The sequence below is a fragment of the Bacillus rossius genome, chromosome 11, assembly GCF_032445375.1.
Source record: "Bacillus rossius redtenbacheri isolate Brsri chromosome 11, Brsri_v3, whole genome shotgun sequence".
In the NCBI taxonomy this organism is placed as follows: Eukaryota; Metazoa; Arthropoda; class Insecta; order Phasmatodea; family Bacillidae; genus Bacillus; species Bacillus rossius.
The window spans coordinates 51,800,687-51,816,408 of record NC_086338.1 but is presented as its reverse complement, the minus strand read 5'-3'; the positions used below and the strand labels follow the sequence as shown (position 1 = coordinate 51,816,408).

Below are 15,722 nucleotides of genomic sequence, written 5' to 3'. Positions count from 1 at the left end.
ACCACATAAACAAGACAACGGTATTTATTTGTACGCCGCCATATTTTTCGTTTGCCGTGTGTTCGTGAATGTTTATTTTGGACAACTCATGATAACTAATGGTCAATTAGGTTAGGTTAGCTACATTATAAATACTTTAAAACATTGTGGACGGTTGATTTGGTTAGGATAGCTACATTAAAGATACGGTTTCCTAGCGCTGGATAGCTACATAATAAAAATTTATTTGCTAAGCAACCATAAAATGATTTTACAGTATTTTTAATGTAGCTTTACACTTACCTAATATAACCAACCATCTACAATGTTTTAAAGTATTTATAATGTAGCTAACCTATCCTAATCGACCGCAAAATTTAATGCCACACCGGTTTATACAATGAGATAGAACGGCGTATGACGTATGGGTAAGCTACGTCCCAAATAAATACACCTGTTGTGGTACGGAGGAAAAAAGCTAGCATTAACTTAGGGAACTTCGGGTGTGGCTTTCTCGTCTGTGAAAATAAGGCTTTCCATAACCTGCCCTTGTAAGTAGAACAAAGATGGGGTTGCATGTAAACATTGTAAGGCGGCGTGTGTCGGGAGCGTGGTGCTAGAATGCGGCCGCGTGGAGCGCTGCTATCTGCGGGCGGATGTCTGCGCTGATAGCCGCCGCGCCGCGCCCACTGCAGCCCGCGAGGAGGCAGTGGGACAAACCGCACAGCACAGCGCGCTCTGTTGCCAGATGTACGCTAACAAAAACAAACTACTTCATAATGTAACGAATTTTTTTTGACGTGACAACGTCTAATAAATCGATGAACGCCGGCTGCACGCACGAAAAAGGATGACTCATTGTCCCGTTACGCTCATTGTACGTTTGCGCCGCATCTATCTCTCTTCCACTCGATTGGAACAACCATCTATTTGACTTTTTCGAGGCACATTAAACTTGAAACACTCCCATTCGTTTCCTACTTTTCCTATCATCGTCCTATCCTTAACAGAATACCTAACACAGATTGGAAGAAGTTAAATAGCAAACATGTATAAAATTTATAGTTAAAATAATCTGTTCGTTAAAGTAATAAACATATTTGAATTAATGAGTGCTAATAAAAGTAAATTTATCAATTAAATTGTAGATTTCATTTCACTCCTTCTTTGTATCCATACAAAATAGTGATAATTCAATACAAATGATACAATTTTATTCATAAAAGTATGCAATAATTTCATCAATGTTTTGTTATGACGTCACGTTAAACTATCGTCCATAAACTCACTTTACAGACAACCTTTTTGTTAATGTACTTAATTTTTTTTTTCTAAACAGAAAAGTTCTAGATAGGTTCACATTTTCTTGTTGTATTTCATCAAGAGCACCATGTGATTCTATGCAATTCTATCATGTGAGGGAACGTAACGGAAAAACGCCATCTTGGTTTCAGATTGTTTCCCCGTTTTTTATTTTATTTTTGTGTTAATAATTTTGGCGACTCTGTTTTACTGTAGGAAATAATTAATGGAATGCCTTGTTAGTAATACTGATGGACGGCTACAAATAGTTTCTTCTGTAAAATAATAATTAGTGTTGAGAATTTGTGATTTTTTTATTTCGTAATATACCTGTACAGCTGTAATAAAGCTTTCAAAAGATACTACATGTTATTAGTCTTTAAAATATCAACAAACAGGTACGATTAAAAATATAATAAAACTCATAACTATTGATAGTATATAAAAATATATAAAAAGAAAATTGTAATATTTACAAATCGGGTGGTATAACACATTGGATCAGACTAAAAAGTGAATATTCGGCGTACGTATAGTTTTTTTTTTTTCGCTAGCGTAGTTAAAAAAAACGTATGGGGACATTAAACAAAATTTCTGCAGATGTGATGCGGATTATCCGGAGATCCAGATGAACGAGGGCCGGATGAACCAAGTTTGACTGTAGTTACGAGCAGTCGGACACGCTCTGCGCCGAACTGGGACGTAACAGCGCCGACAGTTATGTCGGCCCGACGGCGACGCACTCTAGCGCGACAACCCGCAACCAGGTCTTCGCCTGCGAATCCGCTCGCTCCGTGTAACCGCCTGCTCGCCGTGCTCCAGATACTCGCCTACAATTGGCTGTGATTTGATTGGTCCTTCGGAAGTCTATGAACATTCGAATTGCAAACTCTGTAAAAAAAAAATGTGAGCGAGTCTTTCAGTACTCGCCAGTGATTTGAAAAACATCTAATCTTTGTAACGAGCGAAATCGTGTGTTCTCATTTTGCAAATAAACCTATAATACGAAGCTCGGGACACGAAATTCACAGGGGCGTAGGGACAGGGGGGACGTGTCCCCCTGAACTTTTTGGGTGGAGGGGACTCCCCCCCCCCAACTTTCTAGACCGTGATATTTTTATTGTATAATATTATTCTGCCCAACTTTATTTGTAATTGCTTCACTCTCAAATTTTATCTTAAGGAAACAATAATAATTTTAACATCGATGTATCCAATGGTTAGATACAAAAACTGCTTAAAAAGCGCTATTTTGCACTTTTAAAATCAAAATTTTGCGGTGGAGGACCCCCGGACCCCCCGTCTTAGTAAGATATGAATGGGTTTACATGACATCAAAATCATTATTTGTCCCCCCCAACTTTATGAACACAGCTACGCCAATGGAAATTCAACGTAAAATTCTTTAAAATAAGGCCAAGTGAAAATTGTGTTTTCAAATACATTTCACGACGCGAATCACACGTAGTTTCTGCAGCCGCCGCTAGAATGCGTCGCCGGGGCAGCTGCGTGGACTATCGAAGCATTCGATTGGTAGAGCGAAAGGTTGAACTTTGCAATGAAACAGCTGAGGTAAAAACGAAAAACATATTTAAAAAAAACTAAACCGTGACAAGGAGTTTTATAGTAAATACTGTCAATCTTGTTAAAAATTCACTGAACAGTTAGTATAAAGTTTACCTTTGGCTTTGTGAATGTTGGTTCGTGCCATCTCGTTACAGATGGCAGCACCGTGGTTACACATTTCCGTTCCATTCACGGTATTACGCTTACCAAATACCTGATGGCTAAGATGTTTACACATCAGTAAAAATCTATTGTTTCATTTTTTTATAGAAATGTAAGCGATAGAACGGGAAGCTTTTTCACAGACGAGAGAGCCAAACGTTCGATCGTGCGTCTTCAGTTTTTTTTTGTTCATTGTAAAAGGTTAGGTTAGCTACATTATAAATACTTTAAAACATTGTGGCCGGTTGATTTGTTTAGGTTAGCTACATTAAAGATACTGTGAAATCATGTAAACGGTTATTCCTAGCCCTGGGTAGCTACATATTAAAAAAGTTATTTGCTAAGGAACCATAAAATGATTTTTTTAATGTAGCTATACTTACCTAATATAACCAACCATCCACAATGTTTTAAAGTATTTATAATGTAGCTAACCTATCCTAATCGACAGCAAAATTTAATGCCACGCCGGTTTATACAATGAGATAGAACGGGGGGGAAAAAGCGAGCATGAACTTCGGGGAACTTCGGGTGTGGCTCTCTCGTCTGTGAAATGTAGGTTTCCCGAGGTGACACACACCGCTGAGATAGCGAGCTCGTCTGACGCAGGCGAGGTGTTAGCAATGCGGGCTGGCCCGCACGTGGGTGCGGTGACGTCACGCGATAAAGGACCCCCCCGCCACACTGTCAAGTCCTCGCTTGCAACACCTTCCAGTATGCTGTGTCACTAATAAAGTTGGAGGCTTGTGACGTCACTAGCGCAGCCATGTTCGTTTGACAATTTGGATGACAAACGTTTCCATCAAATATTTTGCTTACAGGACGGGTTATAAACTAAGTTGGATGATGGATGCGATCGGAATTATGTTTAAAAAGTTAAATAACTAAAACAACGTCAATATGAATATTGTATTCGAAAACATTTTATGCGTTCGAATGTCTATAATTTAAAAAGAATAATCTAAAAATGTATTTCATTATTGTGTTTTTAATTTATTCGTATTATTTTTTATTTTTAAATTTACAAATAAAGTTTATAAATTCCAGTACAGTAACGTGATGCATTGTTTAATTTCAAAATTAAAAATAAAAAAAGTGGAAAAGTTTGAGATAGTTGAGACAAAAAATAAAACTTTGATAGTGTGACATTATTTGAAACATACTTGAGGTTGTCTGCCCAAATATATTTGCTGGGAGAAAATTGGAAGCCATTTTCCGTCCAAAACTTCCCCTCCAACTCTGTTGTCCAGTATATCGGAAACGGATATTTGACAGTGTGGCAGGGTCGTGAGCTGTGGAGCACCCGGTGGCGTGGCGAGGTGATACCCGCTGGCTGAGGTGATAACACTACTGACGAGCAGGGGCCCATCTCAAAATTACTAGTTCGTATCTAACAAGTAAAATTTTGAAAATTTTACAATTTTGTTAACATACACCTGTACAAGGGTTTCACAAAAGCTTTTTTTTTTTTTTTTTTTTTCAGAAGCTTACCTGTGGTTTATTCGTAGGCTACCAAAATGCCTTGGGTCTATGACAGTTGCACCTTAAATTTAAGACGACGGCAAACGGCAGAATCTGGCCGCCATTTTGAATTTAGACTACAGTTACACCTCCCCCTTCTTAAAAGTTAATAAAACGTTATTTTAAGTTTTTGAAAATTTAGGCTTTTTTTTCTCTTGACATCCAGACTTGGGTCCACCTGCCAATAGAACTGTCGACGTGTGTCACGACGGACACAGCTGTCGCGATCTTGAATTTGTTAATTCTCTTAGCACTTTTGTGTTCACGTTTAAATGCGGTCAGTGTTTGATATCATTGTTGTAGTGTACTATTTAAAAAAGGCGCTGCGTCAAATTACCATTGTACACTTAATAATTGCAACGCATATCTTGTCTGTTCAAGTACCCCCTTGTGAACAATCGCACATGGCCGTGTGTAAATCAGCTGTGTGCAAACCGTGCGTGCACGCGCCGACTAGAGGACGCGAAAGATTCACAGATCCTTTCGTAACCGCCCGAATACTTGCCTTCGTGTAACTTCGGGATAATTTTTTTTTAATTGAAAAAAAAAAAACACTTGGGTTGAAAATCACATAACTGGCATAGTAAAAATACTTAAGCAAAAAAAACCTATAACAAAGTTCGAAAAATTACCATTCTTGGTCTCTGAAGTTCTTTAAATTATTAATGCAGTTGAGAAGTTTGATTTTATTTTATTTTTTTTGAACATACACCATTGCAATGGCGTATGTCCAAAAACTGCATTAAATCTTGGGTCTATTGTCTTAAAATAACCACCGTAAAAGTAAGTGGAAGTAAGAAAAAAAAAAGCGCTGTCGACTTCGCTGAAAACATAAATGTGTAATATTGTGAACTTAATAAAAAAAAAAAACACCGAAGTTACCTGAAGGCAAGTATTCGGGCGTGTTCGGACGGACTTGTGTATCGTAGGTTTCCCGAAGACAAGAGTGATCTAAACCAGTCTTTTTTTTTGTTTTTATCTTTGAGTACGCGTTCACCTCGGTGGTGTTGGGCTTGGTTGCTTCCTCTATGGCTGCCCTGCACCGGCGACAGACGTGCGCGTGGCCTTGTGCTGTATCGAGGCAGTGAGTAGGAACAAGCCCCATGTGCCGCCTGCTTGCATTGCTTTTCTGGTCCTGTAAGGTTGGTACTGGCAAGTTTAGTTTGTTCGACAGGTTGACTTCTATTGCGCGGTCGAATTGTTACTGGCTTTCGGTGCAATGTGTTCTATGTGAGGTGAGGCATTGTTGTAAATATTTTTCTTATTGATATTTTCGATAAAAAAAAAAACAGTAAATATGTAGTTGGGCGATATTTGTTAAAAAAAAATTAAAATTCCGAAAATACTTTTATTCTATGCTTTTTAACTTCCTCTTTTCATAAAACCCGGCGGAGATAAGAAATTACAAATACTTAAGGAGATATCGCCGTTCTTATTTTGCAATACAAGACCTGTGCCTAATTAATTAAAATGGTCGATTAGGTCAGGTCAGTTACATTATAAATACTTTCAAAGTAAGCGGACATTAAAAATAATATGAATTAATTTTAATGGTTGTTTACTTTTAAAGTATTTATAATGTAACTGACCTGACCAAACAAACCGGGACAAAGGATGAACAGTAGGAACTCACGTATTTTTTTTTTTTACTTATTACTTGCGCAACAATATCCAAATAACAAGACAATTATAAGCACACCAATTGATACTCGTAAACAAGAAACAATGGTGAATGCCGCAAAAAAAAAAATTCATACTAGTAAAGAAGAAACAATGGTCAACGCAGCATGAATGCACAGGTATTGTGATGGAAATTAAAAAATTCAATATCTCCTAAAGTATTTGGAATTTCTTATCTCCGCCGGGTTTAATGATAAGATGAAGTTAAAGAGCATAGAATAAAAGTATTTTCGGATTAAAATTTTTTTTAACACATATCGCCCAACTACATATTTTCCAAAAAAAAAAAAATAATGCAACGATAAATAAAAATTGTGCCTGGTTGTAGGCGAATTTAATTAAAAAATAAACGCTACTATTGTCGAAAGCCGTCAGTTGCGTGGAGCTGGTTTACTAGCTACTCACGTGTGAATGCTCTTTTTGCCACTGAACATGCTCAGTGTAATCACGTCGACTACCAGTCCACCTCGCTCCAGTGAGTTGAGTTTACTAGTCTACTTGCTGTTGCTGTGTTTTGATTTTAATTCTAAACAATTTAAAACCACTAGAAAATTATTGTGATTTTATCGTGAAACTATAACCCCGTGGTAAATCTGCCCTGAGCGAGGAAACTTAAGTTTGTCGTTCTGTGTTGCCTACACTTTCGTGGAGCCTATGAAGACATACTTGCACAAGCGCGGGTGACTAGTGACTTATTTTCGTCTGCTTTTTGTCGCTGACACGTTGTGACGTGTGTGGAATAGTTCAATTAACCTTGACACATATGCAATTTATCTTAGCCTATTCGCTGGCTTCGGAATTGTGATTGGCTTTTTAGAATAACTTTCTGAACGCCTACAACATATCGAGTGAGATTTGCTGGCCATGTTGCGTTTCTTGAATGAAATATTATTTTCTCTAACTATTCGGTTTTTGAAAGACGTTTTTTGGTTGCACGTGCTGTGTTTTTTTTTTCTCTTAAAAAGTTGCTGGCGTTTTGAAGCAAGCTTCAGTTTGAACTATGAAGTATTTAACGTACTACGCTTTCCGCGTGGAAAGGAAACTCTTCAGCAAAGTACATGCCTTCTGAGTTCTATTTAGTTGGAATCATTTGTCTAGAGGAATTACGTGGAGTTTATTGGTATGAGAATAAAATTTGACCTAACCGACGTAAATGTATAATTGACACAATTTGCGTACCATATACCTGCTTTAGTATTTCCAAAAAAATATTTTATTTGGAATACCTTTGCTGCTGATTGTACTCTCTAAGGGTTCTTAACTTACAGGGTATATACAGAAACAGGACGCCATCTTGGTTTCAGCATTTTTTCCGCTAAAACTATTTTACATAGGTAGATTAATTTTCAAAATTCAGCTTTGTTAAACATAAGTATATAATGTAATGAAATGCCAAAAGTAAATAGTGGTCGGCTGCTACACATCGAGACGTAAGAGGTCTTGCTTATTAGTAGTGATTGTTAAAAGTCGCTCTGTCTAGAAGTTTGAGTGGATAATCTCGTGTCATTTTTGTTGAGTCACCATCGGTTGTGCGCGGCTGTTGACAAGAACTGCTGTTAATTGTTGTGTGACTGTGAAACATTCCGTCGTGCCGTAGGTGTCGGTGTCTGTTTGTGTCGCCTTAACGTACCTAGGCTCTCTTCCTATCAGTTTATTTAATCTCGATACTCGCGTGTCAGACCAAAGAGCAGAAGATATCTTATCGCAGACAAAAGTCAGGGAACTAAGTTGGAATTTTGTTTGTTTCAAAATAGTGTTCGGTGAAATGGGAATCTTTTAAAAGCCGATTCCAATTGCCGGCCGGTCAGCAGCTGTAATTGGAGGCAGGAATACAATAGACGTGGCCCCTTTAGAAACGCGAGCCCGTTTCTGTATTCTGTTTTTTGTACTTCCTCATTTTCTTCCAATTGTAGTGAATATATCAAATACTATAATACATGTAACATTGAATTATTTTTAACCGGACAAATTGGTAACACCGCAATGCCAGATTAACATTTTTGCCGGATTATTAAACTTTATATTAACGGAAACTATCACAAAAAATAATTTACGGAACATTTACATTTAAAGCAATTTCTAATTAGCTGCTTAGTGGAGTTACTTTATTTTCATCCCATTATAATTTTTCAGAGGGAAGACAAAACTTTTGAATTATAATAACTATGCGACTAGGGTCCTCTTAAAAAAACTTGTTCAATTTCTATATTTGTCAGTATCTCGAATGTATAAAATACACTGTCAAATTTTTCGCTTTCCGCTCCTTAAAAATAATTAAGAATAACGTAACAGTCTTTTGTCTGGACCTCGGGGATTTTCTCTTTCCCTGCCCCTCTCAAATAACCCATGACTCCCCTCCCCCTCTACCTCTCATCACCCCTGTCCCCTCCCCATCTCTCTAAGCACCCTTCCTCATCTCCCCCTGCCCCCTTCCATTTCACCCTGGCATCCTTCCCCCTTCCCCCTCCTCTCTCTGCCCTCTCTTCTCCTCTACTCACCCCCTCTCCCACCACTCGCCCCCCTCTCCCTCCATTCTTCTTACTCCCCCTCCATTCTTCTTCCTCCCCCTCCACTCTTCTTCCTCCCCCTCCACTCTTCTTCCTCCCCCTCCACTATTCTTCCTCCCCCTCCACTCTTCTTCCTACCCCTCTATTCACCCCCTCCCCCTCCACTCGCCCCCCTCTCCCTCCATTCTTCTTCCTCCCCCTCTATCCTTCTTCCTCCCCCTCCATTCTTCTTCCTCCCCCTCCATTCTTCCTCCACCTCCATTCTCCTTCCTCCCCCTCCACTCTTCTTACTCTCACTCCACTCTTCTTCCTCTCCCTACACTCTTCTTCCTCCCCCTCCATTCTTCTTCCTCCCCCTCCATTCTTCTTCCTCCCCCTCCATTCTTCTTCCTCCCCCTCCATTCTTCTTCCTCCCCCCTCCATTCTTCTTCCTCCCCCTCCATTCTTCTTCCTCCCCCTCCATTCTTCTTCCTCCCCCTCCATTCTTCTTCCTCCCCCTCCATTCTTCTTCCTCCCCCCTCCATTCTTCTTCCTCCCCCTCCATTCTTCTTCCTCCCCCTCCATTCTTCTTCCTCCCCCTCCATTCTTCTTCCTCCCCCTTCACTCTTCTTCCTTCCCTCCACTCTTCTTACTCTCCCTCCACTCTTATTACTCCCTCTTCCCCTCCACTCTTATTACTCCCTCTTCCCCTCCACTCTTATTACTCCCTCTCCCCTCCCCTCTTCTCAATATCCCCTCCCCTCTTCTCCATCTCCCCTCCCCTCTTCTCCATCTCCCCCCTCCCCTCTTCTCCATCTCCCCCCCTCTTCTCCATCTCCCCCTCCCCTCTTCTCCATCTCCCCCCTCCCCTCTTCTCCATCTCCCCCCTCCCCTCTTCTCCATCTCCCCCCTCCCCTCTAAACCCTTCTCCCCCTTTCTCCTTTTCTCCCTCTCCCCTTCGGATGATCCCGCCACTGCTTAGCTGACTCACTTACTTCTAGAAACTGAAATTGTATCATAGTAGGTCAAATAAGTAATCAGAACATTGTAGTCCATTGAGATATATATTGGTTGTTGTTAAGAAGTTTTCAATCTGTTCATGTATTGCTTCTTTGTTCCTTTTTCAGGAATTTTATTTTAATGTGTAAACAAAAAAAAGGGGGAGTGGGGAGGGACTGAAAATGTGTTCTCTTTTGTAGTATTTTACCGAAATCAATTTACAGCAGGTAACGGGTACTTTTATTCACACCTAACTTACTGAATAAAAAATTTAACCATATTTAAATGATATCTCCTTAAATAAACCGAAATGAGTATATTGTTACATTATTGTTTACCGGGCTAACGTTAATGTGAAGGAAAATGGACTCGCTGACCAGGCAGGGGTTCCCGCTTGCCTGGAGACACCAGGCTGAGCTGTGACAGTCGCTGCCGCCAGGGGTGGGGTGGGGGCGGTGCTGTGTTGGCTGGCAAGGCCGATCTGTTGGCTCGGCGCGGCGGTACGCCCGTGTTGAGGGGGGAGGGGGAGGCGGATAGTATTTTAGAGTACGGCGCCGGGCGTCGGCGGGGGTTTTATTGGCGCGGCCGGCGAGTGTGGGATCGGCCGGGCGACTCCACGCGGCCATCTGTAGCGTAGGGCGGCTGCGGACCAAGGGAACACCCACTTCCCCGGGAGGTTGGTATCGTGTCACTGTGCACTCTCTCGTCCGACACCACGCCGGGTAGGATGATGACAACGAGAATTTTGAGTCAAAAATAACTCAACTTCTGAACCTATTTTGATTGGGTTAGTATTTTTTTTACAAGATACTTGAATCGCGAATACCACCAAGTACAGCAATGTATAATCTTATATGCAGACTGTGAGATAAAACGACAATGGGAGGGGCTCCTGAGCATAGTTTGGGTTACGTTAAGAATTTTTGTGAATTGAGTTTGTCTTGCCAAATAATAATTTTGAATGTTTCAGAGGTAAAATGAGCTAACTCATCGAAACTACAACAACAAAAATAATATTGACTTGTCCCACTGTTTTTTTTAGACCCTCCAGTTTTATTGATGGGAGGACTGTTTAGGTCCCTTCGGGCTAGGTTTTGTGTGGACCGCAGAAGTAGTACGAAGCTGCACTGTGTTGTTGACGTTGTTTCGGGAAGAGGAAAGCTGAGGTGTTACTTGTGCTGTTGAGTGTTTTCAACAGGTGGTGACGGGGAAACGCCTGGCATGCACTGCTAGCGGGGTAGTTTCAAACCCACTTGTAATTTATGCTATTACTATCTTTATTGCATACTAATTGTGTGTTACGTGTCCTGTTTCACTTTTAATTATACTTTCAGTGGTTTCATATGCTGTAATTATAACTTATAAGTAAAATGTAATTGTATATTTTGTGTTTTTTTTGTGTGAAATTGTATATTTTGTGTTTTTGTTTTTTTGTGAAATTGTATAGTTTGTTTTTGTGACCCTTTATATATATATATATACATACATACAGTGGCGTAGCCAGGATTTGTGTATGGGGGGGTGTTAAGAAGCATGCGCCCCCCCCCACCCCATATTAAAGCGGGGGGTCCGGGGGTACTCCCCCGGGAAAAATTGGATTTTAAGGTGTAAAGTAGTGCTATTTTAGCAGTTTTCGGTACTTAAATTTAAATATTGTAATTGTAAAATTTTTATTAATTTTAACATGAAATTTGTTTGAGTGTTGAATAAGAAATTAATTAAAGATTTGGTGCTAAGGGGGGGGGGGGGTTGAACCCCTAACCCCCCCCCCCCCCCGTGGCTATGCCCCTGTGTATGTATATATATATATATTTTTTTTTCTATGTGTACTTGACATGTATCATACCCCAGAAATGGGGTCAATGGATATGAAATAAATAAATGAATAAGGTGACGTGTGCGCTGCTGTTTGCAGGCTGAGGCGCGGCTCGCGGCCCGGCGCCAGGCGAGGGCGGAGGCCCGGGAGATACGCATGCGCGAGTTGGAGCGCCAGCAGAAGGAGATCGAGGAGAACTGCTCCAAGAACTATGACTCCTTCACCGGTGCGTAACCGCCACGGCGGCCCCAGAGGGCAGCAGTAGTCGGGGGCCGCGTCCTCCCCCCCCCCCCCCCAGGGTGTCCACAAGGGAAAAAAATATCTCGTACCAAATTAGGAGCGAAAAAAGTACTAGATTTGAAAAAAAAAATTACTAAATTATAATTTGTTACGGTTTTAACGATTTAGGAAGTTGTTATGACATTGCAATGTTCGAACTTAAATATCACACACCGCAAACACATTCATTCCATAGTTTTTAAAAATAATTACGCTTAATATTAAAACATATTGGAGTTACTGTAATATTATATTAAAGAAAAAAGTACTAGATCTGAGCGTAAATGTACTAGACCACTAAAAAAATTATAAAAAGTACTAGATCTAGTATAAAGTACTAACTGTGGACACCCTGGTCCTCCCCCCCCCCCCACCCCCTGAACGGGGCTAAAGAGCTCTGAAAAACTCAGGCACACGACAACTTCCGCCACGTTTTCACACTCTCCAAAAAAAAGAAATTCTGATTTTTGTTCCATAGGGAATAGAACCCGGGTAACTTTTTCTGACAAAAAAAAAACATGGATGTAGAATGTGTGTATGGAGGAAAGGGGGGAGGGAAGTGTTTCTCCCTAAGAACTCGTGCAGTGTTGGCCAAGTTTCCCTCTCGCTGTTCATCCGGGGGGTGAGGAGAGGAGAGGAGAGGTTTTACTGTTGCACTGATACTTGGGGTCCTCCAGTGTGATGTGAGGTTGCTGGTGTGTGCAAGTGAGACAAGATCTTGGTGGGTATACAAGGACAGGAACCCTGCTTTACAAAATTGATCGCAGAAAGAAAAAAATTACATACTTATCATAAATTCATTTGTGGGGGTTTTAAATTTTCTCATCTCTTCTGCAATATTAAAAAAAAAAAAATTGTATCAATGTAAGATTTACATCAAAAATATTGGATTTCGAAATAATATGTAAAACATTTGAACTCGTTATTTTGGGGACGAGTATAAACTGGCAGTGTTAGGGGTGTGTTGCGAGAACAGGTAGTTCAGGATGATTGTGTTTGTTGATGTCACTTACTGAAGTAGTTGTGAATTTATTTATTTATTTATTTATTTATCGTCTTTATCTGTAATTACATCAAAGAGTGGAATATTAAAAATTAAAGCATGATGTAAGCAGATGTTGACTAAATATTAAAAGAACAAATTAAAATTTTAACTTAATGTACTGTACTTGCCAGGAGCGTGAGTGTGAGTGTGTGTGTGTGTGTGTGTGTGTGTGCAGACTGCAGGACGCCCCGCTCGGCAGCCTCCGTAGCCAACAGGAGCACCTCGCTCGGGGGCTCCAACAGCTACCTGTCGAGCCGGCGCAGCTCGGAGGACTCCTTGGAGGAGGGGATCAGTCTTCGTGATGTGCGGGTGAGTGCCATGTTGCAGTGTGGTCTTCAACCTAATTGTTAGCAGAAATGTGAGAGAGTATAAAATGAAGTGAAATTTATATTTTGGTTCCTTTAGAATGAACGCTAGCATTAAAAACTGGTGCGGGTAAAGTTAACGCAGTGTAAACAAAGCAATATCCATGCCCTTATGTCCGCTGCAATTTGGTCTTCAACTAATTTTTTCAACAGAAAACAGGCTGAGGAGAAAATGAAAATGCAAGAGAGTATAAAGTAAAGTGAAATTTATATTGTGGTTCCTTTAGAATGCTAGCATTAAAAACTGATACTGGCAAAGTTAACATGATGTAAACAAAGCTGTAAAAAAATGTAAACCATAAACAGTGAACTTCCTTGTAAGAGATTAAATAGGTATACATATTAATATTATGTTTTAACTAGAACTGTGGTTTCTACATAGAATGAAATATGCAGCAGACATTGGTAAGATGGTGTGAAGGAGAGTTTACCTTCACTGCCACCAATTGGTTTCACTTCTGAGATTGATACTGACAGTTAAAATATTACATTGTGACTGCATCGTAACATTGCTGCAGTGTAACATTTTGAAAGCTGCTCACCAAATACCAAATAATGTAGTAAATAATATGTGCATCATATAATTATTATTAGTTGTACAGTATTAAGACCCTGAAGGTGCTGAGAATAGTGGGTGGTTGAGTGGCAGAAAATTCCAAGCAGATTTAACTATGTTACATTGAAGAATATAGTTTTTTAAATTATGTAATTCATATTGTCCATTCGGAGAGCAGGATTAAAATTGTTAGCTGGCCTCTTAAAAATTTCTCCAAGAACTCGCTGTGTCTATACATGTTTTTTTTTTTTTGTGTTAAAATTCTACCAGATTTATGTTTGGTTACTTAAGTTCCAAAGACTCATGTTTTTCTAAATGTCTTCTGTGTTGATCAGTTCTTGTAGATCCTATTTAGTTTCTTCTAGTGAGTTGAGTTATTTTAGGCCCTATTTGAACTAATATTTAATAGTCTATTGGTTAGTCTGTTGTTATCCATTATATAGATATGACCAAAGAGTTTGTCTCTCTTGCGTGCAATATCAGTTAGCCTGTCTGTTAGGGTGTAGTGTCTGCAGTTCTTACTTTCATACATTATCTTGTTTTGAGTGATCTCCTAGGGATTATTATATCAAATGCTAAATAGCTGTCTTGCAGTGTGGCTTTTTTACATTACGCAAAATCATTATTTTGTGGTAGTAACTCCATGTTAGCCCGTGTGTCTTCTTGAGTTTGGTAGTCATTCAGTTTTTTTTTATTATTATTAATATTGGAATTTAACTATAATGTTAATGTTGGAAGATATGAAAGGGAGTTTCTTTTTTTGTGAGTCAAGATAAATAAATACCTTAAGGCCCAAAAAAAAAAATTTCTTGGAAGCACAAATTAGGAGGGAAAGAGTGGTGTACCTATGTGGAAAAGACTATTTGTCGTCCCACTTGCTGGCATTGTTTACTTGGGTTTGTAATAAAAAAAGGGGGGCTGGGCCTCCCGATACCAGCCGGGTGTGAGCCGAAGTCCGCAGCCGTGTGTCTTGTCGTGTTGGCAGCACGAGCTGCGGGAGGTGGAGGAGAAGTTCCGCAAGGCCATGATCCAGAACGCGCAGCTGGACAACGAGAAGGCGTCGCTGACGTACCAGGTGGAGCTGCTGAAGGACCGGCTGGAAGACCTGGAGGAGGCCCACGCTCAGCTGCAGGTAAACCCCTTCCCCTTCCCCTTCCTCGTGTACCCGGCGGTGACGCGTCCCCTGGATCACTCCAAATGCCGTATACGAGAGCTTAGATGTTACACATCAAATAGTACCGAATTTTTACTGAATTTTCAATTCAATTTTTATAACTGCTTTATAATGTCACTAAAAACGTTCAATGAACTGAGCCAAATTTTTAAACTAGTGTTGAAGTAGTGTCAGTGGTGTAGCCAGAATTTGTGTATGGGGGATGTTAAGAAGCATGTCACCCCCCCCTTCCCCCCGCTCGTATCAAAGCGGGGGGTCCGGGGGCCCTCCCCCGGGAAAATTTGGATTTTAAGGTGTAAAATAGTGCTATTTTAGCAGTTTTCGGTACTTAAATTTAAATATTGTAATGGTAAAAATTTTATTAATTTTAATATGATATTTGTTTGAATGATAAGAAAATAATTAAAGATTTGGTTCTATGGGGGGTTTTGAACCCCTAAAACTCCCTCCTGGTTACGCCCCTGAGTAGTGTTTATGTATACCTGTCGAGGAACAAGTTGCAGTCACAATCGGGTATTAATTTGTATTAATGACGTGACACAACGAAATGACTACACAAATGTGTGACACTTAATTAACACTATTAATTTAACACTGGGTTGGTTTCTTACTATAGACCATGGTGATTTCTTTTTCCAACAATTTTCGTGACTTGTATTGTATTATTGGTCAAGAATTGTTAACCTCCAAAAAAGAAATTAATTTAGTTTTTGTAAATATCGCCATGTGCAGTTGCGTTCATACATTTTTTTTTAAAACTTATCAAATGCTAAGAAGTAATTTTTCACAGAA

General features: G+C 39.9%; 1 protein-coding gene across 2 annotated transcripts in view; it reads left to right on the top strand.

The window, feature by feature from the left end:
- Window positions 1-15,722, top strand: part of LOC134536971 (leucine-rich repeat flightless-interacting protein 2) — a 111,319-nt gene that overhangs the window by 71,881 nt on the left and 23,716 nt on the right. For both annotated transcript variants that reach the window (XM_063377087.1, XM_063377086.1), the window contains 3 exons: window positions 11,611-11,737; window positions 13,011-13,144; window positions 14,742-14,888. In XM_063377087.1, coding sequence (XP_063233157.1) covers window positions 11,611-11,737; window positions 13,011-13,144; window positions 14,742-14,888 — 408 coding nt within the window. The remainder of the gene's footprint in view (window positions 1-11,610; window positions 11,738-13,010; window positions 13,145-14,741; window positions 14,889-15,722) is intronic.